The sequence below is a fragment of the Pagrus pagrus genome, assembly GCF_965226575.1.
Source record: "Pagrus pagrus genome assembly, chromosome: 9".
Classification (NCBI taxonomy): domain Eukaryota; kingdom Metazoa; phylum Chordata; class Actinopteri; order Spariformes; family Sparidae; genus Pagrus; species Pagrus pagrus.
The window spans coordinates 20271852-20299047 of NC_140193.1; the positions used below are offsets into that span (position 1 = coordinate 20271852).

Here is a 27196-nt window from a genome sequence, read left to right on the forward strand (position 1 = left end):
AGCCATCTGCTTGTTATATTTTCCACATCAGATGTATGACATCATCAGCTGGCTCTGCCTCTCATTGATAACAAAGGAGCAACTGATATGAAGTTTGGCTGTTTTTTTGTATTTGCTTGGCTCAGATTCCTATTTCATTCTGAAAAAGTCATAATTTCAGAATGATCTTTGCACATACAGTACAGTATAGTATACTCTTGAATATCAACAACAAATCTTCATAACTGATGTCTAAATGATTATATGCTAGTTACAGTGCGGTGTGGTAAAACCAAAGATAGGTCTAAAACTGCTGTTCCCTGAGCCATGTCAGTTATTTCATGAATCATATTTTTGGATAGCTTTTTTTCGTGATTAACAAAATATTCCATCAGTCCAACAGTTTTCAGATAAGCAAATCATGTTTACGTACAGCTCCTATGCCCATTATGACATTTCTATGTGGAAAAAGCAGCAGGAGATGTAGGACTCAAGGAAAATATGATATCACTATTTGGCGTACTTGATACTTAATTTTAGATTTCATCATTTGAAATATTTTTACAGTAACTTTTATATGTCTGTGTAAGAAGTATTGTATAAGCCGATGAAAAACATTTTTGACTTGACGCTGCAGGTGAAGCACAGGTTAAGCATTATAAAATGAAATTCGGCTGGTTCAGTTGTAGTGCCTTGGTATTGTTCATACTGACTTACACTTGCTTTTCCTACTATGACAAGTTAAAATGTCTACTGTGAAGCCTGTGGTATTTACCTGGAGAAATTTTACATACTAGCCTACTCCTGTTGTAGCTATTCAACAGTGAGTGTATGATATTATCAGTATAATATTTGGGACTTTTCTTCAGTTAAAGATGGGGGAGATATCTGTCACCAGTGATAATGCTCTAGTCAAAGCTCAAAGTTTAGATGGAATATTCATAATACATCCTCATTAAAATCACCACATCCACTGTTGTCTACATATATTGTAGTATTTTCCATTAGCTTTTATTTTTATAACATTTTCAAATTTTGTTTTCAATTCAGTTTGGTTTCTGGAGTGTGTTTACCTTTTTTAGTTATTTTTTATTGTTTAACAAATGTTTAGTTTGTATTAGTTTCAGTGTTTGATATGTGTTCGTATAGATGTCTGGAATAGGTATCACAATACAAACACAACACTTATTGAAGGCAGCTGACTCACAGTCATGTAGATATCCTAGGGTTAGGATATCCATGTTGTGTTGACAAATTCAACCAAATTGACAAAGACTAAAACTAAAGACATTTCCTGTTAGTACACAATGTTGCTGCAGTTAGTTTTTTTTTTTTTCTTATGTCATGTTTTTATTTTTATTTCACTTCATTGAAATGTTTATTTACATCTAGTTCTAGTTTATAGTTTAGTTTATGTCTGATATAATAACTTTGACGCAGACCTGTACAAATGGAAGATTTCGTCACCACCAGCAGGCGGTGGCCAGTTAAACCAGTTTGAACTTCAATTATCACTTATTGTTCTTCAGTACAGTTGTGTTTACATGTATTATGTCTATTGTGTATCATGTTGGCACAAACTGTGCGTCTGCTGAGTCTGTCTGGAGCAGGTGAAGAAGGGCTCAAAATGCTCATAAATGGGAGGAGGTTCTGTTTTTTCTTTTTCTTTATTCCAGTCACATTCTTTATCTGGTCCAGGCATTCAAATTGACATGTTTCCCTCCATAAGTCCACCTCTCTCACCCTCACATTACTCACTCTTTCACGTCTGCACATTCAGAATTCACACCTCATATGAAACATCTACAGTTATTTACATATAAAGAGATACATATATTTTCTGTCACTGAATTCTGTGTCAACATTTCTTTCACTCATTTTCCCTTTCACCCCCACTATCCCAGGCACAAACAAACCACTGTCTCCATCCAGCTGACCATTCATAGCAACGGTTGCCCTTGGCAACACCAATAGGAACAGATGCTGTTTGGCTGGCCTGCTGTATGACCTTGCTGACATTTGAACCCATTGTTTCTGAAAAGAGGGGTTTTCAGTGTGTCTCTTCTAAATGTTAAAGTTAAAGTTCAGCACTTTGAGATCATTTGTGTCTGCTGCTCTGATCTTCTCTGTTTGTATTTATGTGTCACAGGTATAAAGACCTCGTCATCCCAACTTTGGGAGACAAGAAGAAATTATCAGCAGAGGAGAGATGTCGCTCAGTTCTGCAACAGTCCAAACTCCAAGGATGGCAGGTGTGTGTGTGTGTGTGTGTGTGTGTGTGTGTGTGTGTGTGTGTGTGTGTGTGTCTGTCTGTCTGTGTCTGTGTGTCCTGCCTCTTTTTACGTCCCCATCAATAACAAAAGATTTGCCAAATGACTTAATCCCTGACCCTCTATTCCAAAGATCCCATGGCATCTTTGACAACTCGTTCCAGCTGTCCCACCTCATCATCATTCTCCTCACACACACATGCACACACACACACACACACACACACACACACACACAAACACACAGCAGCAGCAGCAGCAGCATGGACCACTCCGCCCCCTCTCTCTGTTGTCCTGTCTGCCAGACTGCTGTTGTGTCTGAGTGTGTGACCCTACAGGTCACACCAGCTCCCGCCTTGCACACGCACACACACTCCTCCACAATGCCCAGCAGACACCTTTTCATACAGCCCTGTTTCAGACACACACACACAAACACACACCACCCCTACAAGTAGTGTGTGTTGGAATGAATAGTGTCTATCAGTGGAAGTATGTCAGCCCCACAGTTCTGTGCACCTGGTATAGACTGACCTCTGTCACCCCCCACAAATGCCCCCTAAGCCCAGGAAATTAATGCAGTGTCAACATGCAAACCCCATCCCCTGCACACTCCACACCCACCTATTACCATACATCACTGCTACATCACTGCTCTCCCATCTCTCAACTAGCAAGTCATACTCTTGTAATTGTGTGTGTAGATTGGCAGCAGTAAAGTGTTTCTGAGGTACTGGCAGGCTGACCAGCTCAACGACCGCTGCTACCAGCTTCATAAAAAGATCATCACCTGTCAGAAAGGTAATATCCAAAAAATGAACCAACTGCCCTTTAGGGTTCGTTTGTGTTATTTCACTAACACCTCTGACGTCTCTGTTTTTTTTTGTTTTACATCCTCTCCCTCTCAGTGGTGCGTGGTTGGCTGGCCAGACAGCGCATTCATCGCAGGCTGTCATCGCAGCAGAAAGAGGAGTGCAGCGTCCAGCGTTTCCTGCAGGGGGCAGAAGACATGGGGCTGCGAACCTACGACCAGTTGGTCATCCAAAATGCATCCGACATCGCGCGAGAGAGCGACCGCTTGCGATGTCACGGCAACAGCCTCCTCAACACCCTGGGCAACAGCCCACCGCTCGGCGAGAGGCCTGAGCCGGTGGGCAAGGAGGAGGATCAGCCTGTCAGGAGGTAAACTAGCAAACACCTTCACATGTTTTCACATGAAGACAAACATACATAAGTATTCAATTAATGGAGATATGGAGTTATTCTTGTTGTCCTCTCCCTCGCCAAATATTCATTTGATCAAAAAGTGTTGTTTGGATGATGGACTTGTACCACCATAATAATAACAATAATAATAATAAAAATAATAAATTTATTTTATATAGCCCTTTTCAAGGTACTCAAAGACACTTTACAGGTTAAAAAGCAGGTTAAAAAAGTCTACTTGTCAACATGCTACTGATTACTCCACATCAGTACTTGAGTATTTCTATTTTCTGTCACTTTATACCTCCACTCCACTACATTTTAGGGGCAAACCTTGTACTTGTTACTTGACTACTTTTATTTGATAAAGTTTTTGGTTACTTTGCAGATTACATGCTGCATTAGAGCATAAGTAGCACATTCAATTAAAGTCTTTTATCTGCAATTGGATTTTTTTTTTAAAAAAAACAAAAAAACACAGAGATTCCAATAATCACACAAATGTTAAATATCGGAACTGCTAATTGTCCAGGACGATAATCAGTCGACCTACAGTATACAGTATATACATGTAAATAAACATTATGTATGATTTACTTTTACTTGTACGTTAAACTGCATTTATTTCCCATAAAATTGTTCTGATAGGACATTTGAAGTACATTTAATATCAGGTACTTTTAAACTTTTACTCAAGTACAATTCGAAGGGTAACTTTCACTTTTTCCAGAGTAATATTTTTACACCGTATCTTTACTTTTACACAAGAATGGCTTTTGGATACTTTTACAACACTGAACACACTCATAATACTAAATGCGATGGCTTCATAGTATTATTTTTCCTTGAAAATAAACAATCTGCAGTTACTGTCATTTTACAGGATTTATGACTGTATGAAGGAATCATTGGCTGTTATAAATGTGTATGTTTTTGTGTTTATTTACGTGTTCGTTTCCACATGTGTGTGTGCCCATGTCTGCGCGTCATGTGTTTTGTGATTAATGGAGTCATTGTATCTCCGCACGCTGTGGGCTTTTAATTGTATGTTTCATGATGGATAGTCAGATAATGAGCCGCGTTATCAGATTTTATTAGTGTTGTGTTGCACCTATGGAACGTTATCCTATCTATCTCCTATCTCCACCTCACCTTGCTCTAATTTGACACATCATGGCTGGAGAGAATGAAACAACCCTGGAGAGCTGAGTTAGAGAAGGGTAATGGGGAAAAAAGTAATAAGAAGATCTTTAGATGGGGTTCAACATTCATTTTAAAAAGTCACTTACCTATTTTTTGAAAAACATCAAAATGTGACTTTTAAACCCAAAAATATGTACATGTGATATTTTTCATGCCTTCTCATTTGCGTTGATTGTTAAATAATTGGTACTTTCATTTGAGCTCGACATTGATGGGCTACTAATACGCTAATGTCTCTAATATATGTGTGCTTAATTCATTTTTTTTTGTTGTCAAACTCACAGACACGTACGGTTGTTTTGCTTTATAAAACAAAAGTCAAAACATTGGACACTGACCTATTATAGCATATTATTTGAATATGCAATGGCCACAGTTTAAACACAAAAATGGAAAAAGTCATTGATTAAATTGAGTTTTAATCATGAGGACAAAGCAATACATCCTGAAGTATAAAAAGAAACATATACTCACATGATGTCTGTATCCTCTATGTGTCCTTGTGAATGTAACATCTCGCTGCTGGGAGAGGAGACAGGAGCACAGGGAGGCATCGAACGGGAGGAGAGGGGGTCAGTAGGCAGACTGGGAGAGGACTGTGGAGGGGATTAATAGGCACATACACACAAACGCACACTGACACACAAATGCACTCACATGCACACATTCACCCAAACTCACCTAATTTCGCTGAGGGTTTTTAAAATGCCTTCCCCCATCACCTACTCACATGTCTGGCCAGCCCCCCCGCCTGCAATCGTGGAACCAACAGATGGCTCACGCAGATTAGCGAAGGAAATATCAAACTGGATGTTATCAAATTACTGCAAGGAGATTAGATTTAAAGCATAATCTCTTTGGTCTTTATCCTCCAATTGGCCTCTTTAGCTCATATTTGTGGCATGACAGTTGAAGCAGGGATACATTGAGGTTTGAATTTATTGCTGATCTAAATGATATAATTAACTCAATCTGGATTAGAGAATTATTAGATGGGAAAATGTTGCACCTGCATCTAAAGCTTGTGTTCTTCTTTTGTGAAATGCATTACAACAAGCACAAGTGATGGAGGAAATACAAATGTGGTTTTTTTTCTTCTATTTAAATATGAATGATGTTAATCTTCCCATGTGTAGGGTTCTGGAGAAGAGCGGGAAAGTCTACGAGGGCTCTGTCAATGGGGGAAGTCGAGTTATTCGCCACTTTCGGTCGAGCTCGGTACCCATCCCCCTGGCAATGGAAAACATGGTCCATTCCTCCGCCAGTCCATCCATCAAACCAGCCCTGCAGCAGGTAGCTCATACCAACGAGGACGGGGCAGGCGCGGGAGGTCTTTCCTCTCCTCGAAAGCAACCTCCTCCCAAACCAAAGAGGGACCCCAACACTCGACTGAGTGCATCTTATGAAGCGGTTAGTGCTGGGTTGACGATGGCTGCCAAAGAGAGCCCCACTCCAGAGGGATATGGTTCGCCAGCTGGAAGCCCTCCTAAATCCCAGCTGTCCCCCACAGACCCTGCAGGTATATCACCTCTACTGGTCCTGAGTAGATACAACAGATGGTGGCTTTTTCCTGCCTAAGTGTTGTTGCCTAATACCTTGACTTTTAATTGATTCTTTTGTGATTTCCTTAGCCAAGCCCCGCCCCCACAGTGATGACTACACAACCATGAGGAAGGTGCCACCCCCGAAACCTAAGCGCAGTCCCAACACCAAGCTGACAGGCTCATATGAGGAGATCAACGCAGTAACACCCCACATCCACCAGCTGCGCCCTGCTGATGTAAAGCTTGCCTTGCTGTCCCGTGCAGGAGGGTTCGGAGGTTTCGGTGGTTTGATGCAGAAAGCGGCCTCCTTAGATGCACCACACGGGGTAGGACTGAGTCTGTTCCAGGGCCAAGACGAGGAGGACGTGTACATAGAGATGTTGGGCTCCCAGCTACGGGCTCGGAGCCTCCAGGAGCCCCCTGACAGCCCAGACCTGGCCGATTCAGAGGCTGTCTACGAGGAAATGAAGTATTTCCCTTCAGAAGATGGTGGAACTCCTGCAGCTGTGGTGACCAAGACAGCCAAACTGGAGGCTCTGGGCTTGGGCCTGGTGGGATTAGGGTCATCACCTCCTCAGAGCGGGGAGAACAAACGGGTGGCAGCGGGGGTGACCGCTGCCATGGACATCACTCACTCACAGACCACATTCAACAGCGGAACTGCCAGAACTCCACATGGAAAAGATGGCGGCTGTGACATCCCTGCTCCCTTCCCCAACTTGCTTCCCCACCGTCCACCTCTCCTGGTGTTCCCCCCCTCCCCCGTCACCTGCTCTCCTGCTTCAGATGAGTCACCGCTCACCCCATTAGAGGTAAAGAAGCTGCCTGTGTTTGAGACAAACCTGAACTATGCTACTGGCCCAGACAGCCCCCTGTCCCCACAGTATGCCCGCCAGAGGGCCGACTCCTCCCCTAGCCTCACTGTCCTCATGCCGGAGAAGAAGTCCACACCTCCACTCACCCCTCCACCTCCACCTCCTCCGCCCAATGCCCCACCTCCCCCCTACAGGCCCCCTTCACACTTCCCCTTCCCGCCTGAGGCCAACTTTCTGTCTCTGACGCGAGCAGCTTCCGTCACAGGAGGCTCAGACTCCCCCAAAACCTTGTCCTCTCAAAGGGCAAGTGGGGAACCACTGGGGAAGCCACCTCCATACTCCCCAGTGAAAATGTCTCGACCTGAGCCCCGGAGAGCACACTCGTGCTCCTCCTCTCCTTTGCTGTTCAACCCAGCCAATGGCAGACCACTGACCAGCCCGCTGGATGAGCTCAACACTCTGTTCAGCTCTGGACGCAGCCTGCTGAGGAAGTCCACATCTGGCCGCAAGATGAGAGACGGAGGTCTGTCAGTAATGGTCACACACACACACTCACACACAGTTACACGCATCTAAAAATATTGAAATAAAAATGGCTTTTCAATTTTTTTATAGGGGCTTTAAGGCTTTCATCACACTTGTTAGGCCTAAAAGATGAATATAATCTTATTTGGTAGGAAACACTGAATGTAACTGTATTATAATTGTTCAAGAAAACTTAAAACTTAGTTAAAATCTGCACTAGAATGCATATAAAAAGTGTTTTGTGACGTTTAAAGAATATCTTAAGAAGGGACAACAGATCACAACTACACAGTTTTTAAATGCATCTATTGGGTGAGTTGTCCTCTTGCTGTTGGGATAACTTGGGACAGACGAGACCAAACCACCAATATGTGAACCTGAAGTGTGGGTATATGTGTAGGGGGTGGGGAATTAACCTTTGCTTTGTTGTAATATTTCACTCTGTGTCCATTCAACCCACCTGTATGTGGGTATCTGTGTGTGTGTGTGTGTGTGTGTGTGTGTGTGTGTGTGTGTGTGTGTGTGTGTGTGTGTGTGTGTGTGTGTGTGTGTGTGTGTGTGTGTGTGAAAGAGTGCATTAGTGTTCTATCTACTGTGATGAGTTCATGATCAAAGTCTCAGTCTACTCAGTGCCACATGATTTATGGGGTAGTGGGTGATTACCTCCTGTACAGCAGGAGAAGTGTGGGGTAGGTAAGTAATAGCCCCCTCTTCCTGTGTGTGGGTCTGTGTGAGTCTGTGATAGGTTGGTGAGATGCACCAGCACCCAACAGCCTCCTTCTCATAAATCCCCCTCCTCTACATTTAGAAACTCCTCACATTGATTCAGGTGTTGTAGCCAGCCACCCTCTTTGGCCCACTTGAGGCAGCCCATTTGTTACAGTCTCAAGCGCCGTGCCCTTTGGCTGCTACAGCTGCCTTCTAACATGTTACCTAATGAGCAGCCCACTTAGCATCACACTGCACTGTAAGTATGATCTAGCTATGTTGTTGCCCAGTGCGCTGCATGTAGTGCACATGCAGGCTCTGTGGCACTGATGCAAAGGTTGACCTTTGCAAAAACGAGGCCAAACGTATTAGTCACACCTAGTGAATGAAAAGGGACCGTCCCTTTTCATTCCTTCCTCTTCCTCAGGTCAGAGGTTTGAAACCAACAAAGAGATTACTGTGTGGTGCTTTTATGAAAGTGAATTTTCTGTCTGCACTGCAGCTTTAGAAAACACAGAGAAGATGGAAGCTGCCTTGCCCCACTTTGTTTTTATCTGAGTCTCTCTTTCCTCCGAGTGTATTAGTTGTGGCGGTTTAATAATACATGAGCAGTAGAATGATGAGGATGGGTATCAATTATTTAACAGCTCACTCATGTTCTACTGAAGGCAGTGTGACTGCCCTGCAGCAGCAAACAGGACATCCCCAACAGTTAGAAGAATTACAGTTAAGTGAAAGTATAAGCTGTTTTGCCTGGGGCGCATTTTATTGTGGAGCCGCTTGATTGTATGAGACACAATTGTGTCATACATCTATAACCGTAACAAGTGCAAGGGTTAGGAAGCTGAACTCCTTATAAGAGACGGTATGAGAGCAGAGCGCACATGCTGACGCACAAGCCTCATGTGACGTCTCGCGCTCCACTCTTTGTCAGCAGTGTAGGAAAAGCGCTGGCATCATGGAAACAGCGTGTGTGTGACAAGGGGAACCTAGCACTGGGGTTCGCAACCTTGCTGTTATTTTGAGGGGGCAAAGCTAGGCGGTCCGCTTAGATCAGAGCGCAGACGGGATGCCGACGGGCTTAACAGGATGGCCTACTTCCGTTCCCTCTCGGCTGTTAAATGACCGCGTGTGATACCTGACGCTGCGGGAGTGGCCAGGGGTTACAGCTGCTATCCCAGACATCTCTGTGAAGAGCAGCTGCCTCTCGTTCCTCCACCTCCTCCCCTTTCTCATCCTCAGGGAATGAGAAAGCTACAGGAATGCCAGGGGGAGAGGGCAGGTGGTCTTGGCAGGCTTCAGGAAATCACTGTCATAAGACACCTCGTGCCTTCACAGCAACACACAAATATCTCTGAAATTGGATAAGTCCAATTCTCTCTCATTATAGTCTCCATTCTATAAATCCAACTATCCACAGTGACTCTTCTCTTCACAAGCATGCAGCCCTCACATGGACTTCCTACCTCTACCTGGCGCTTTGTCACACGCACCTTCCCCCACAGGACCTATAGTAGAGTTTGCTAAGTTTATATTTAGGCATCTCATAACCATGTGGGGGGTAACGAGGCACACATTCTCAGTGTGGGACGGCAGCTGACGAATTCCCATTCACATATGCAGCCACAGTCGCTTACTCATTCAGGGTGTGAGAGCATGTGAGCCCCGAGGAGCAGCAGCAAGGGTAGAGGCAGGTCATGTGGAGTCACCTTCCTAGCAGACAGAGCGGAGGGATACTTTTTTAAAAGCTAGGATAGATGTGAAGGCGGGGGTGGAACAGAGTGGAGAAAATATAGTAGAAATGCATCTAATGTCTACTGTATGTAACATTTTCTGACGTGTAGTGTGTTTTCCTTTGGCTGTTTTCTTCCCAGGATTCAATTCTAATATCAATCTGCCAGGGAGAGATGACTGTGGCTCTGCCCCCACCTCACCATCCGTACAGCTTCAGGACAAGAACGCCAACAACCACGCTCCTCACTGCCCGAGCCCCGCCCCCATGGAGAACGGCAACCAGATCCCCAATGGTAACATTTAGATCAATGATTCAAATCTCATTACTTTTCATTCATGTGGAGTGGACTTATAAACAAATACAGAAAAATACAAAAAGGCACACATGTACAAGTGTGAAGAGAATATCAAGTATGTAAGCCTGTACAAATGTATGCAAGTGTCATGTTGGTGTGTAGATGCAAAACTCCTGGATATCAGGCTACTGATACTTTACAGTTTGCCTGAAGCAGTTAAAAGAAGAGACCACCGCTGTCACTAATGACATTGATTATGGCTGACAGCACTGGCTCAACCTGTGGAGGAAAGAAAGTAATCTTGAGGCCAGACTAAGCCATCAGCTCTCCTTTTACCCTTTTGCCCATGTCACAACAAAGTCACATAATGACTTTAATTCATCTTGGAAGGAAATTACATAACATCAAAGTGAAATAAGAAAAGGAGACCGCAGATCTCATAAAAGAGGAGCTTCATCTAGAGAGTGATTACAGCATTTCTTAATTCTCACAGAGACTGACAGCTCAAGTGTCTTTCTGCACGACACAAGCTTTTTCAACTCCTCTGCCAGTTGCTTGTGTTTGAAGTGTCAGGTGTCCTTCAATCTGTGTGCGTTTGGAAACTTCCTGTCGGATGTTTCATGCTTTGTAATGTGCTTTTGATATTGTGTGCTCAGGGTCGCTGGAGGATGAGAGTCACAGCAAGTCAAACTCCACAAGCTCCGCCTCTCTGCACAGACACATGGACAGCCATCACACTCAGGTAAACACACACAGACAGCTGCACACATAAAAACACATTATTGTCAGATGTTTTATACGGATGGAAACGGGTGCCTTTTCTTTTTGTCCTAACCTTTTTCTAACACCTTATGTAACCTCCTCTGACTGATCTGCCAGCTAGTTTAAAGCCTGGGACTGGCACGCACACACACGTTTACACACATGCACCCACCCCGACACACGCACTACACAGCTATATCAGACCTGTGTTTTGTTATGGGTTTGTTGACATTTTGAGTGGACAGGAAAGTGGCCTCCTTTGAACAACACGTATCACTCATGACATGTGAGCTTTCTCTTGCTCTGCGGGCAGGTGTTTGGTTACAGGATTGAATTAAATGTCCTACACGCTTGCACGCAAGCTCGCGCACACATGATCTCCTGCAGAAACACACACACAGTCTCTGATGTAGGCAATTGATAAAACTCTGATGACAAAGTAGAAATTGGAACACAAGCTGATAAACATATGTGTTTTAAAAAGTCTTAATAATTTAAAGACATTAAGATATTGGGGCTTGATCACTGTCACATGACAAACGCACCATGGATGACCTCCACATCTGGTCACAACATAGTGACGCAAAGCTCTCAAGATGATTATCCTGAGGATGCTTGCATCTACGAAGCATGAAATTCACTTGTGAATGTCCTTAAATGTCTACATTTCTTGGCAATTACCTCAAATTAAATTTGAGTGATGCCTTTCATGGGTTTTTGACTTTGACCTCAAACATATGGACCAAAACTAGATTTCTGTGTTAGTTAGTGACAGAGAGAACCTGTTGAGGAGCGTCAGACAACTGAACAAGTATGAAATTTGATGGCAGCTCATACAACCCCAATTCCCAAAAAGTTGGGACAGTGTTTGAAAAATAAAAATAAGTAAATAAATAAATCAGAATTTACAAACAAACTGTGGATACTGACAACAGTTTTACAAAGTGTCTCCTGAGCCCATGTAGTTATAGATGTCTGACGCCTTTCGAGGATGCTCCTTTCATACCCAATCATGTTACGATCACCTGTTACCAATGAAACTGTTTAAATGTGGAATGTTTGGGGGGTTTTGGAGGATTACACAACTTTCCCTTCCTTCACAACTTGTTTGAAACGGGTTGCTGGTATTTAATTCAGAATAGAGTGCCGCAGGAATGAGTCCTAACACCTGGATATAAGTTAACATTTTGCATGTCCAGTTCCCTCGTCTCGAAGTCAGTGGATTTTTTTAATGGGATTTTCAGTTAGATGCTTGAAATAAGAAATTAATCTGTGGTTGACGTTTTCACACTTTGTTCTATGACATAAAATACATCAGTAAATATCCCAAACATGAATTATACAGTGCTTACCTTTCTTAAAAAGGCGGTTGCTAACAAGTGGCTAAGTGTGTCTGTTTATGACCTACCATTAGCTTTTTACTTCTGGCAATCGCAATTACGAAAATTACGAAATTCGAAAATCAAAAAAAGTGGTTTATCTTGCTGACCAAGATGTGTAAGTATTATAAACTTGTGTTTGCCACAGAGTTTATTTTCAGCAATAATCCCAAATCCAAGTCAAAAATCCCGTAGGCTTTTTGTTGAGGGAACCAGGACAATCAGAACACACAAAAATACATCAGTAACAAAAACCAATGAAGTTGATGAGGTAAAACGTTAAATATATTGTCTTTGTACTGATTTCAATTGACTACACTACTGTCTCAACTTTTTGGGAATCATGGTTGTAAATACTTTTTCCTTCAGCGTTCATTATCAAGCTGCTAAGCGGCTGATTAAGCCATGATTTTACAATCACAAAATCGTCAGACAAAATATACAAAGTAAAGATTCATGGCACCAACTTCTGTGTCACTGCATCATGTATTCCAGGATGCAGCTGTTTCATCCTGCTCCACTCTCATAAGACAGTCTCACCACATTGGAAACTGATTCAGATTCATCACAGACTGCATCGGTCAGTGATGGAGTGTCACTGTCAGTGGTGCATGAAGCACAAGAATGAGCGAAGTACACTGTGTCCCACTTTCAGAGGAGCAAGGGACATGCCATTCATAAGGCACTACAGATGTGAAGGCACGCTTTGTTCCCACTTCAAAATCCTCAGGTTGACTAAGTGTCGGGGCCAAACTCACCTTATGCATCTTTTTGAAGTTTCTCTGTGTGTGTGAGATGAAATACTGATGTGCCAGCACACTGTGTTTCAGGCCGTCTTCTTCCAGCCTTTAAAAAAGTCTGAAGCAAGCTCTCTTGTCCCCAAATGATCTTTTCTCTCTCTCTCTTTGATTCTAACGAGCTCTGCCGTTACTCTCACTCCCTCCTTTATCTTCCAGAGGGGTCATCTCAACTTTTCTCCGTTCGGTGCGGGGGCCGCCCTCTAAAACAGCGAGGGGGGGGGCAGGGGGGCTCACTGGAAGCCCTGTTCACACGTAGGGATGTGGTGAGTGTATGTCATTCCTCGCTGCATCCAACCCTTAATAGCAGTGTTTTTCATAGAGCCAGTGGGACTGTGACAGTAATGATCCTCATTTTGGCAAAAGCCTCAGAAATTTTGTTGAAGTTTAAATTAATACTCTACCCAAAGTCTATTTCTGGACGCAAGAATGACTCTTGTAGACTTGGGAGGTGGCTTTTAAGAGTCTTTATTTTTCTCCTTCAGCCTTCAAGGCTGAGGTTATGTTGAATTCATTGCTGTTACAATGGATTCCATGATTAACCAGTATTGTGCAGAAAAATATCAAGACATTTTTTAATCAATATATATAATATATTTCTGGTAGTTCGGAGATTCAAATGTAAAGGAAAGTTCTTGAAAACCACTGCTTATGCAGGACATCATTAAGCTTTACCTGCTCCCATTTACTCTGCTCTCTTTCGTTTAAACACTGGTCTAGAATCAGATTAGCTATCTGCCCTGTCTCCTGTCAGGCGGGAAAAGTCTGATCCTAGAATTGGTGACGCTGCTGCTTCTTCCCTCTTTCCCTCTTTTCTTTTATCCCTCATTGCTGAAAGGAAACTGTAGCTCTTGATTTCAGCTAGACTGTCTGCACCTGTATACCTGCACATGATCATCCTCAAAACTAAGTTATTCTAATCACGCTACAGGCTCGCCTTCTCATTTAAAGTTATTGGCATTGGTTTTTGTCCACTGAGATGATTCAACAGATGCTAAGATGTACGGTCAGTTTAGCTCTTTGAAGTGATGAGAGTTCTCTTGAGATAGAACGGCATTTACAAGATCAGTCAGCATGTTCATGTAACTTTTTATGAAGCATACATACCATCATTGATACCCATGACTTGTACTGCTAACTGACACTTGCACTTTGAGGAAGTCTGTTCAACAAAGAAGAGCTGCAGTTTTTATTTCTGTTTATTCATCTGCTCAGATTTCATGTTGAATCCACTTCCTTAAAATCTTATTTCAGACTCTTTGTTGTCGCTGTTGTGACATCTCACTAAGAGTTTTATAACCTTAGAGCTCACTCCAGATCTTCATCCTTGTGTGTCTGATGTTATCTTTGCACCAGTCAAGAACCGGTCAGTGAAAGTGTAGCTATTAATTGTTACAACTGAAACATGGAGAAAGAGACACTTTTATCTTGGTTCCTCACTTGACTAATCTGGTGTGTTGTCTGGAACAGGTTCATTACCATGAGTTCATTCAAGAGATGGGAACAACTCCGCGACCCAGAATGCCTTTCAATTAGCTGCATTCCAGACTGTGTTTATGTAGGATTAGCAGATCTAATGGGATAAATGAAAGGGAAAGGATGAGGGAAGAAGAGGGGGACGGATAACTCAGTCAGGAATGAATGGACTGGCTTGTTTTGGTTCCTGTAGTTAGTAGTCAACAGCAGTCTAGACTAATTATATAAAGAATAGACGGGCTTCCAACAATTGAAGCCCCTTGTATTCTTTTAATGCGGGGCTTCTTTGTTTTGTTTTTTTTAGTTTAAATTTTTAGGTTTTCCTCAAGTTCAACTTACATTTATTTCAAGGAATATTAATCATTATAATGCAAATTGTAATATAATTATAATACAATAAAATACAAAATGTTTTATCAACTACATCATTGAATGGTACAGAGAGATTGATATTCTTTGTTTTCCCCTTTGGACAAAGAGTGACCGTGCCACATGTTTACTGTTCAGAATAAGAGCACTAAGGATGAGAGGGACGAATGGAGACGGAGAGTCTCAGTGTCTCTGCATGAATCCGGTTTGTCAGTGTTAAAGCATATCTGTGGGTGAAGGTATCATGCTAGTTTCTCTGAAATCCCCACGTCATCTGACGTATTCTGTGAAATTTCCAGGAAAGAGCTCACGCGTAGGTCATCAATGGTCACTAACATCTCCTCCTCAAATCACCCCCTATCTTTGTTTTCTCTTGTTTCAGTATCGTGTGCTCTCCTCTCATCAGACAGTGTTGGTAAAATGCTTCTAGAAATAGATCCTATTTAGTGACCTCTCTGTTGAGGCGTCTTTCGAAAAAGATCTACAACAGGTATTGATTTTTTTGTGTCAGGGTTGTGCAAATGATGGAAGCTGCAGCACCGTGTTTATTCGAGGCACTGATATATTGTAATCTATTTAAATCCTGTCCTGAGGATGTGTATGTGATGTACACACTGCATAAAACTGGATCTGTCAGATATCACATAAAGGTTGGCCCACCTGTATCAGCCTGTGTAGATGTGTGGGTGTGGACACAGTTGAACGTATAGTTTATTGGCAGTTTAATGTGTGTTTTATGAGGAGAAGCTCAGAGGCTGTTACCACCTGGCCTCAGGGAATCCAGTCCTATGCCCTTGTGAGGGAATCTAAGGTGAGGAATACTGTCTGTACGTCTGTCCTTCGATTTTCTCAACAACCATTCACCCCGTCGACTTCACATTTGGCGGGTGTGTTGCCAAGGACCCGATGAAATGCAGTGCTGAGTATGAAGTAGTTTGGATGATAACAAGACATGTGACTCAAGTCATTTGGTCCAAGTCTCAAGCAAATCCCAAGTCTCTTTCTTGGGCTAGTCAAGTCAAGTCAGAGAATGTGTCAGGACAAGTCGACTCCTTATGAGGCCTTTCCAATCTCATGTGCTGGCTCAGCTTGACTCGGTGTTACTCGGCATGTCAGCGCAGCGTGGCAAGTAATTGCATTTCCATATCAATAGAGCTACTGTCTTTTACGAATTATGTGCTCATCTTGTATAGAGGTCAAAAGAGCAGCTGTAAATACTCTTTCCTGCCCGCAGTATTATCAAAGATTAGCTGCCACCAATGCTCTTCTAATTTAGTGATACACGTATCATTTCCTAAAGATTCTTCACAATAAAAGTCCTGTGTTGTTAGTCATTTAAAAGCTTTTTTTGTGAAGCAGCAAAATCAGGAAGCTTTTCAATGAATTAAATGTTATTGATCAAAAAACAAGAAACCTGAAGAAAAACTAAAAATGTAAACTAAAAAACAAAAAAAGAAAGCCCTGCGTTAAAAGAATACAAGGGGCTTCAAGGGGAATCAACTGTTTAGTATCATCCCCTGATTGTCAAATAGTGGCACTCTGGGTTGGCAGCTTGAGGCAGACACCAACTCAAAGCTTCAGTATTTGATGAGCTGAGGTCACCTATCTATCTCAAGGAAGTTATACTTTGTTGCACACAATGACCACATAATAGTGTGTTCCCAGCTTTAATGCAACAGACTGGACTTGACTGGCCCGGTGAAAGCTCTGGTGGCTAAATGAGAATAAATCGCTGCAGCTGGGTTCCAACATCCTGCAGGAGGAGTTGACGTTGTTTTAGCAGCATATTACTGCCTGTGGGTTTGGAATGAGATGTTCAAGAGTCACACATAAGTGAGATGTTCAAGTGCTCACATACTTGACATACAAAAAAAAGAGAGTTTCAAACGTGAGGTAAATGCAGCAACACCATCTCACCTTGATGTTGTGCCGACACTTTGACGATGACTATTAAAATGATTTGCAACTTCAGGCATCAGGGCCAAAAACTATGAATATCTCAGAAGTCAAAATTATTGGCAGGTACATCTCATGCTCATTGTATTAAGATTTACGTGTGTGGTTGTGTGTGTGTGTGTGAGTGTGTGTACGTGCATGTGTGTGTGTACATGCGTGCGTGTGTCCATGTACAGTCATGCATTGCAGGAGGACACGGTGTTCCTACTAGTCTACTGTTCCAGTAGCTGGTGTTCCCGGCTGGCGCCAGTGCAGAGAATAGCCTGGCAAGAAGGTGTAAATTATGGATTAGATCATTGTGCTTGTGGAGGCAATCAATCTGTATGTGTGTACGTATGTATGGACACTCACAGGTGTGTGCTTCTCCAGATATGTGCGCGTGATCCTGGTTATGTATGTATGTAATGTGTGAAATGTGCATTCATTGGCGTGTATGTATGCCTGTGACTGTGTGACAGTGTCTTTGTGTAAGGCATCACTAACTGTGCTGTATGCAGAGAAAATGTTGCATTATGAGTCCTGCTGACTTGATTTAACTCTCAGATCCAACTGAAGCAAATCAAATCAAATCAAATCAAATTTTATTTGTATAGCCCAAATTCACAAATCACAGTTTGCCTCAGAGGGCTTTACAATCTGTACAGAGACGACACCCTCTGTCCTTCGACCCTCGATTCGAGTGAGGAAAAACTTGCCCCCAAAAAAGGCCCTTTTAACAGGGAAAAAATGCGGAAGAAACCTCAGGGAGAGCCACAGAGGAGGGATCCCTCTCCCAGGACGGACAGACGTGCAATAGATGTCGCATGTACAGAGCAGATCAACGAGATCACAATGTATTCAATTATAAGCGATGGTTGACAGGAGTGAAGCAGAGATCAGAATCAGAGAGGCAGAGGTAATAACTGTTGCAGGGAACTAAATTATGAAGAAACTCTGTAATTATGAGCAGTGATAAGCAGACAGCTGTCCAGACACCATCATATCTGGACCCAGACCTTTAACTCTTAAATTACTGAGAATTATTAGTTTCTGTTTCAACCGGCGCCGCTTTTCTGGCCTTTTACGGCACTAGCGGCATAAAAACTCACAGATTAATTGCTTGTGTTGTAAATCACGAGGGGCGGCTGGCAAGATTTTTCTTGTTGTCTAATCTACTTAGCCTGATCTGTTAAATTGCATACAGGTGTGCTTGGAGATAGGGTCCCTTTCTGAAATAAATTTTTTGTATGATTTGGTAACAGATAGGTGGATAGACTAGTGTACCTGCCGATACCAATATCTTTTTAGCAGCACTGGAGGTGTATCGGTATCAGAACAAACTCAGTCACTGGAGCGCCAAATGTATATAAATCCACAGTTGAAACTAGTCCCCAGTAAATGCAGGATAAAACCAAAATACCAGTGTATTTCAGGAAAGTACTGAGTATTTGTGAGGCTGACTGCTATGACAGCGTAGTGTAGTCAGAAAGCACTGAGACCTTGAAAAACACATTTCTGCTTTCTGCGTTTTCATGGGATATGTTGACCGTTTTGAGAAATATCCATTACACTCACAGCCTTATCCTTTAAATCTCATCTCTGAGCACGAGGAAACACTTTTTTGCCCTTTAACAGACCATCAACTGGCACCATTATAACCTCCAGTTCCTAATCTGGTCTGGATCATCAGGGCTCAGTCCTGCTGCTGAGGGAGATTGGAATTCCTGTCTGATTGATTTACCCGGTTATTGACTGGCAGATGACTGATGATCTGCTCCATGCAGAGTGATGTGCGCATGTGTGCACCTCTGTGTGTCTGTGAGAAAGAACGAGCGATGCTTCCTCCAACTGTTATTCACAGGATCTGCTCTGAGGTGATATATGGAGAGGCCCAGAGACAGAATATGGAAATGTGTTGAGCTGCTGAAGCTGTCAGTCACAGAAGGGATCCCCCACACTGCTGCTGTCTCTATCAACTGTCTCATGAGATGGCTGAGTGCCAGCACCAGATTCATCTCTGTGTTGTTTTGGAATGATTCATGAGAAAAGTGTCCTACTTTAAGAGAGGAAACCCAGCCCAGCGATCACTTCCTCTTTCAACATGATGGATCAGACACAACTGTCCTATTTCTCCTGCTCTCTAACAGAGACGTTATTAGAAGGTATTTTGAATCTCTTTTGTGCCTTTTTTGGATTATTTTGCTATTTTGATATCAGCTTTATTTTTATTTTTTTGTTCTTTTCACGAAACCCCTGCTTGTCATTCACACTCCCCTCCTCCTACCACCTCCAATCACAGCCTGGCCATCTCAGCTTCCTGTCCTCTGCTTGTCGATCCATTCAGGAGAAAGTCATTATTCAGCATGTGATTTGAATGTTAATATGCTCTGTTCTCTTTTTCCTCCTCTTCCGCCTCTGCTTCAGGTGTTCCAGCGCTTACGTCTGTCCAACGCGCATGAGAGCGCAGCCCTCGGGGAGCTCCTGCGATGGAGGCGAGCGCAGTGTGAGGGGCGGGGCGACTGGAAGCACCCCCAGCCTCAGTCTCCACCCCTGCCCCCCACGCTGCTCTGGACCCACAGGAAGGCCTCTCCGTGATGGAAGGTGTGTGATGCAGACACATGTATTGGATACGAAGTTCGTCTTTCTCCCGCTCTTCGGACACACTTGCTCTTCTTTTTTCTTTTTTTTTATGTGGACCAAGTAACCTCAATACCCAGGGGCGAGGTTAAAGCTCCGAGCCCCAAAGCGTGAGCCTCGTCCCTGGGCTGAAGGTCCTGCCTCGCGCCTTTGACCGCGACTGTGGAGGAATTTTTTTTTTTTTTTGTGGTGGAAGATTTTATTAACAGACAGAAAAAAATATTAAGATCACTTTATATTTATGTTCAGTTTTGATGGTAGCCCGATAATAAATGGCCCCTCTAGTCCATCTGTATCCTCGCCTATCATCGTTGTTCTGCTGCACACAGAGGAGCTCCACACCAAACCACGGTGCTGATTATACCTGACGTGCTGTCCTGTGATGTTCCCATGAGTGCTTGTGTGTACCCCCCCACCCTTCAGCCCCAAGTCTCAGACCTCTCTGAAGTTTACAAGTTGGCCGACGCCTTCGGACACCTCCAGTTTTTAGCATCAGTGTACTGGCTTAAGTGCCACTGCAAGCCCTGGCAACGAGCGACCAGGGGTCAGGGTAACCTCAGTGTAATATCCCAAGGTGCACTCCTCTCCCCCATTGTTACCACCAGCCTTTGAGGGAATTAAAAAACCTCTGGCCAAAATGCAAACTACTGCACTAACCTTTAGGAGGAGGAGAAGGGGGAACCAACAAAAAAACCTGCTTTGGTTTAAGGTATAAAGATAGCTGACAGGTATATAGTTCATGTTGTGAACATGAAACTCTGTGCCAAAGTGACACAACTTGTGAAAGATATGTCTAAACTATAAAAAACTGATGTAAACTGTAGTCCCCATATGTACAGACTGGCATAAATGACCAAATCAAAGCTGTTACTGCAGTTTAGTAGTGATTCACTTTCTAAATAGATGAAAAGAACATGTCAAAAGAGGAAAAAGAAGTCTACACTTGAAAAGTGGTGACTTATTTCACATGTTCGTTGTCGTTCAGGAGACTGTGCAGAGCTCAGGAACTCGCACAGATGAACTCACTTCTTGTACAGATTCCTCCACTGTAGGTGTGTCCGCACACCTGACCTTCCCCGTGTCCTCCCTTCATCTCCTTTCCCCACTCGACTCCTTTCCCCTTGGTCTCCGACCCTGCCCCCACCTTCCTGATGGATCAAACCGGCTCTACGGGTGTCTCCATTGTAACCGCTCTGTAAATAGTGACCAGTGTTGTACGTTCTAGCTTTGACTCGAGCAGAGAAGCACACAGATTGAACAGAAAGACAAGGAAGAGATGAGATAATACTGTCTATGATGGTGAAACTGAGATTTAAGAATGTCTTGGGTTAGATGCAATGAGGTAAAGAGAAGAGGTTTATTTTAAAATGTGAATATCTTTTTTTCAGAATGATTGTCTATGGCTACGAAATCCTTTATACTCTATTTAATAATATTTGTTTTCCTCCCTCTCGAGCCTGTCGTTCTGTTCCTATGATGCAAGGCAGATGTTTTCATTGTATATGGATGTTTTATTGCACAATATTTATGTGGTGTCGTGTTGACTTCTGTAATGGGCTGGGTGTGTCCCGACAAGCTGTTTGATCTTTGAAGATCGGCCTGAATTGTTAGAGCCGCAAAGTATCAATAGCTCTAATTGATTTCTCATTCCCACTGATCACCCACAATGTGTCCGATTGATTCAGCCTTACGAATTAGCAGCGCCATCACAGGATCGATCTCAGCTGCTGTCGGAGCGTGGAGGCGCACAAATATCCAAGAGGAATTAGCGGAGGCCACTGACGGCAAATCAGCTGAGCTGCATTTTTTTTGACTGACTGGCTGAATGTATAAAATTTTCTTTCACTGCCTGTGCACATCAATGAAACCCTGTGTATCTTATTACTGGAACACGCGCCTGTATCTTAACAGTGTACCTGACTGCTTGATGTGATTATTGTCTTCAGAAGTTATGTATGCAGTTCATTTCTTTTTAAGCGAGTTAATAACGATGCAGAATGTCTGATGAGGTATTAATTTGCTCCACGGTTCACGTCTGCTGTGATAGAGGTTGCATGAGTAATAATGCACTGCAGAGCTATGTCAAACATTTTCATCATGCTGTGATTCAGCTCATTCACACCAGGATTCAAACCGAGATCAAGCGAGTCAACCTTGCCAACGCCAATGAAGAGTTTACAGCCTCTGCATTGGTCCTTCATTATGATCAGGGTTGTGGTTAGTCGTGTGCATTATGGTTTTCTGAGATTATTTTGGTTGTTTTATCATCTTTTCAAGCATATTAATGCTTTTTCCTTGCATGACCACACGTTGGGCCTGCCTCCTGAAAACGTGCTCATGCTGAAAAGATAAAAAATGGCTGTGTAATGTGAAGAACTGCTTCCAGCTGCACTGTGATTCACTGCATTGTCCCCCGTCTGTCATCTAAGCACTTGTCATCCACCTTTAAGTGGACCACACATATCATCTCCGTCATACACGCTCCCTGATAACCCAGCTCAGTCTGTCGTTAGGGTTACCAAGCTCAGATTCCTGTCAGTCATCCTCTGCTCTGAGATCAGCTCTCTGGTGCTACAGCCAGTGCAGAATGGCCATTTTCGTTGTCCCCAGTCCATGTATAGTTGTCCGGTGAGACACGATATTTTAGCACCTGAACAGGTGTATCTCACTGCCTTTCATAGTTTTTTTTTTTTATTATTGTAGTCTTGCTTTTGTACATGACATACAGTATATTTTAACCTGCATACATATGTGTTTGTGGAAAGAAAAAAAAGATTGTATGTGATATTTCATAATTATTATCTTCCCAATGTTTTATAAGTACTGTACCTGTACAGCAATAAAGCACAATTGTGTCAATGCCAGTGGCTGTGTGTGAATGTTGCATGCGACCTCCGCTAATCAGGTGTACAAATGAAAAAGTGGGTCCATAGTTTTAGTTAGTTAGTTAGTTTTAGTTTTATGCAGAATGGCCCCTATAAGTGATATATTATACATCCTATTATCATCGGAGCGTTTTAATGATGTAGCTGATCGAGGTGACATTAACGGTTAATCAATATTTATAAAATCATTATTTAAAAAAAAATTATAATAATTTTTACTCTTAAAGGGGAAGTGTTCAGAGTACTAATTAATAAGGGGAAAAGTTGTGTAAAGTCTTGTGTGGCTTCAGAAGGAGCTGCACAACATCTGATAGATTGCCTCATGCGATAGAGCAAACCTACACTCACATGAAAGTTTGAAAAATAAAATAAAAACTGGAGCTAGAGGTTTGAAGTTAGAGAGAAGTGAGCTCACCAGAGATTGCGTCTATTCAGTCCAATTAGAATCACTTGACTGAAATGCCCGATAAGTTTCTAACTTCTGGGTTTATTTCCTGGTTCATGTGAGTTCTCACTGCCTATTGACTTTTCACTGTGATGACTTTTTTTAAATCACTTCTCTCTGCTTGGGCAAAGTTTTACAAATATAAAACCCCCATGGATAAAACACTCATAATAGAAAGAGTCATAATTGACCTTGTTTGCAGCTCCAGGTGTCCCGTCAACAGTTTAACAGATTCATAACTGGTTCTATGAGGAAAGTGTTTTTTTGCTGCAGGGGTGTTTTTTGTTGCAATACCGTGAGTGACCACTGGGCTAAATTACAAGCAAGGCTGATCAGCATGACATATCCAGGTCTAAATAATATACTCATGCTTGAACCTCAGACCAAATTGTCGCATTTGCATTGTGGGTAATGTAGGTGCATTTGTAGGTTTTGGATGGGTAGAATAAAAAAGATAATATCTCTGCTTCTGCTTCATTGATTTTTATCCTTTCTTTTAAAAAACTGTCGTGACTCCAACAGTCTTATACTAGTACGACGCTATATCAGGGAAGTTCTCTATAAATGTGAATATTATTGAGTAAACATTGTATGTATTGTAAATATAGAGTTAAAAGTACAACATTTCCAGTGATGAGCAGTGGGGTAGAAGTTTAAAGTTCAAATACCTCAAAATTATGCTTGACTACAATACTGTGTGAACATACTTGGTTACATACCACCACTGGCTTAGTGTGTGTGGCTGTGTGTGCCTCTGTATTTGCATAAAGCACAAAATCCTGCAAATGAAGACTGACGTGTGCAAAATGCAAAACACAGAGTTATGTCACGACCGTTTCAGAGTGAGAGGAAGGTAAACAACACGCAGCTGCTACGTTAAAAAGTCTCCCACATGTCGAGCGCTAACTCACCACAATCGATTGTTCTGGTTTCATTTGTTCAGGTTTTTGGATACCTGTCTTTTACTGCAAAACAAGGGAGGTAGATTCAATTTGCGGAGCTCACGCTCTACCCGGGAGAAAATATGTTTTGATGTAATTTGGTTGAACCGACCCTTTAAGAGGTTTAATTGTTTTGCAGGGCCCAACATAATGCCGATGTGAAGTGACATTTCCCAGGAAGAGAGAATGCCCTCGCAGGTATTTACTAACCTGTGGCGGTTTCTGTTCAAATCAGGTCAGGACAAGCACCAGTAATGTCAGCTGGAACAATTGAAAACAATCTTCCCACATTAATAATCCGCTATAGTAACTTAGAGGAATGTTTCCCCGGAGCAGTACTCACTGTAAGGCTTCACTTCAGAGTGTGGGAGCCTGTGTTTGAAGTTTATGTGTCAGTGTGTGTCACCGTAAACAGCTTCTGCCAGAGCGTGCTGACGCGTACGCTCACAGCTGGCAGCTGTATTCAGAAAACAAACTGGGGCTATATGAAGCTGGAAAGATCACTTCAGTGTGTTGTAAAGCGAAGAAGATTGACAGTCATGTTTATGGTGCAGAGAGAAGTGAAGCTGAGATGAAAGGATCGCTGATGTTTGCACTTCAGATTTCAATGCTTTCCTCATGAAGCTGCTTACTCTATAAAATCAGATGTAAGGTTGTAGCGTGGGATACCATAATCAACAAGACGTGCAAGTGCCAGCGTTTTTTTTTTCATTTTTGAGTTACCAATTTAACACAGTATGAAGTAAACAAGGTGCAAAATGTAAGAGTGTTGGTTTAGAACATTGACCTTCATGTATTGTGTTGCAGAGATCTATTAAAGTTAGCACGCTTACCAGCTAGCTCCTAGCCACTTTGTACCTCAAGAGGTGACAGAACGCTTGCTGCAAGGTTAACTGAGCTAACTAGTTAGTGGCAGCTACAGTTAGCAGCAGTCAGCGGGTACTCCAGTTCTTACATATTGCACTTTAAGTTACAAATGACCTGTTTTCATGTCAAAGAAACTTTGACAATTTAACCTCGTGGTCATTTTATCACAGATCGTCACGTTTAGGGTTTGTTCAAGGAGTTCTAGATGTAGCTTTATCAGCTTCTTCATGCCAAATATAATTGCTATGACTAGTCTATCAAAAAGATCTAATCTAATATCTGCCGGTGCATTAATTTATTACATTTTCTGATAAAAAACAAGCATACAGCGGCTCAAACACACATCTCACGTTCATGTCATACCAATGGCTACTCAGCGTGTTGCTTGCAGATTGGGGAGAAAATCGTGGTTTGGTGGATGAGGTGGCTATGTCTGTACCATTGTTGTGAGCAAAAAAAGTAATGTTTAATTATTTATCATGTCTATTCTGTGCGTGTGTGTGTGTGTGTGTGTGTGTGTGTGTGTGTGTCTTTGTCTTTGTCTTTGTGTCTGTGTGTGTAGGGAGGTGGTCCACTGGGTATGATTTGCCTTATACAAGGTCAGAACGTAGAAATAAAATAATTAATATTTTTTGTACATTGCACACAAATGAGAATCCCACATGAGAAACATTGATTTAACTAGTGAGGTAGACACCTGGCATATGTGCGTGGATATTTGGTATGGATGAGTGGGGAGCCTTGAAGTACTTCGGGGAAAAACCACCTGATCCTATATAATCACCACCATCAGGGAGGTTGTCTTCACTCCCTGTTATGTATTAGTCTTATTTTCCTAGATTCTTCGATCCAACATGTTATCTATCCACATGGGCTACACCTGACTCTATTAAGGCCTACAAAGAACTACACCTCCCAGGGACTCATTCATTGGTACTGGGACACCAAAACAAACCAAAAAAAAGATAAATGAAAGGAAAGTAAACCATCATCCCCTTTTGACTACACTGTTTCCTTTAATATTCTCAGAGTTTAGTCGTTCTCTAAAGATCTTTGTATATATTTTGATGATTTAAATTGTTTTAGCATTTTTTGGAATGGAATACCAAATTCAGAAGACTGTAAAGCCTAGGTCAAAGTATTTCAGTATTTTATTAACCTTTTTAACTGCTCTGTGCTTTAGTAGGAGTAGTAGTGTTAATAGTGATGGTTTTCCCGTACATGTGTTGACCATCAATCTAAATCCAAACCACCACCGCATGAGGGCTGTTTCCTAATTTATCCCCACTGCCAGGAGTGGCAATGGGGCCATTCTGTCATTTATTCTGGGTCGAAAAGGTCCACCATTACACAGAGGGAGGGGGGAAGTGGCCAAGAGGTAATTTGGACCAAGCTGCCCCCTGATGCTACAACAATAAGCCCTGAATCAAACGAGCAGACCTTTCCTCTCAGTCTTCCATTTAGGGAACCGGCTGTGGTCACCTTTGCCATATATCCTCAGTTCCTCCTGATTCTCTCTGGTCTCCATCGTTCCCTCAGGGATACTTTAGGGAGCAGTTTGTACCCAGGTGTGTCTTTATAGCATTTCATGTTTTAAGCTTGGATGGTCAGGAAGATGGCTATAAGAGGCTGAAGAGCATGGTGCAGATGGTGGCCAGGTTGACGGCCTGACACTTTTCAGTATGATAGCAGGAGAGAACATAAAGCACCATTTTTTGAATTGACCACTTACTAAACCCCTCCCCTGAACAGCAATCGTTGCCGTGCCCAGCTAACTATTGAGGCCAAGTGTTAACATAGCTCTTCGGGGGGTTACAGGTTATGTTAGGACCTGTTCAGAAATGAAACCAATGATGGAAGTTATAGCTGTCACTTCTTCAAAAACATTACGATGTAGAAGTAACGTTCCGTTCGTGTGCCGTGTCGTTGCTGCTTCATCTGAGTGTCAAGCTAACAATAACTTTAGTTAGTCATTTAACAGCCTCACCTTTAATCTGTTAAGAATTGGCCTCTATTTTGTGTCTCCGCTCAATAATTAACAGAGTAAATCTCTGCAACTACAAAGTCTATTTCATATATATGTCACTGGGTCCAAGTAAATGAAGTTGGCACACAGCATAAATGAAGGATTTTTTTTTTTAATTGCAATTTTAGAGTGAATATCTCTGAGGAATGATGCAGCTGCAGCTCCAGACCTCTAGCAAACAATAGCAAAACATCTGAACATTACCTCTGCCAACTTTTATGCTCACAAAGTGAATCAGATTGTTTGATGTTATGATTATCCTTCATATTGCATTAGCACAGACAACAACAATATGCAATATGGTCAAACATCAGAATGAACAAAAAGTGAAACATACTTTTTACAACACGAACAATAACACATAAATTCAACCTAGCTGTGCTTGTACAATATCTTT

The 27196-nt window shown here is 42.4% G+C and overlaps 1 protein-coding gene across 5 annotated transcripts in view; it reads left to right on the top strand.

Moving 5' to 3' along the window:
• The window catches only part of myo16 (myosin XVI), a 113196-nt gene extending 90702 nt beyond the window's left edge, over nucleotides 1-22494 (top strand). For 4 of the 5 annotated variants that reach the window (XM_084361936.1, XM_084361935.1, XM_084361937.1 and 1 more), the window contains exons 28-35: nucleotides 2129-2231; nucleotides 2954-3050; nucleotides 3158-3431; nucleotides 5795-6177; nucleotides 6290-7540; nucleotides 10125-10277; nucleotides 10937-11022; nucleotides 19423-22494. In XM_084361936.1, coding sequence (XP_084218062.1) covers nucleotides 2129-2231; nucleotides 2954-3050; nucleotides 3158-3431; nucleotides 5795-6177; nucleotides 6290-7540; nucleotides 10125-10277; nucleotides 10937-11022; nucleotides 19423-19593 — 2518 coding nt within the window. In that variant the 3' untranslated portion in view covers nucleotides 19594-22494. Of the gene's footprint in view, nucleotides 1-2128; nucleotides 2232-2953; nucleotides 3051-3157; nucleotides 3432-5794; nucleotides 6178-6289; nucleotides 7541-10124; nucleotides 10278-10936; nucleotides 11023-13377; nucleotides 13485-19422 lie in introns of all 5 variants that reach the window. The other variant, XR_014623267.1, reaches the window with a different exon arrangement.
• The last annotated feature ends 4702 nt before the right edge of the window (nucleotides 22495-27196 follow it).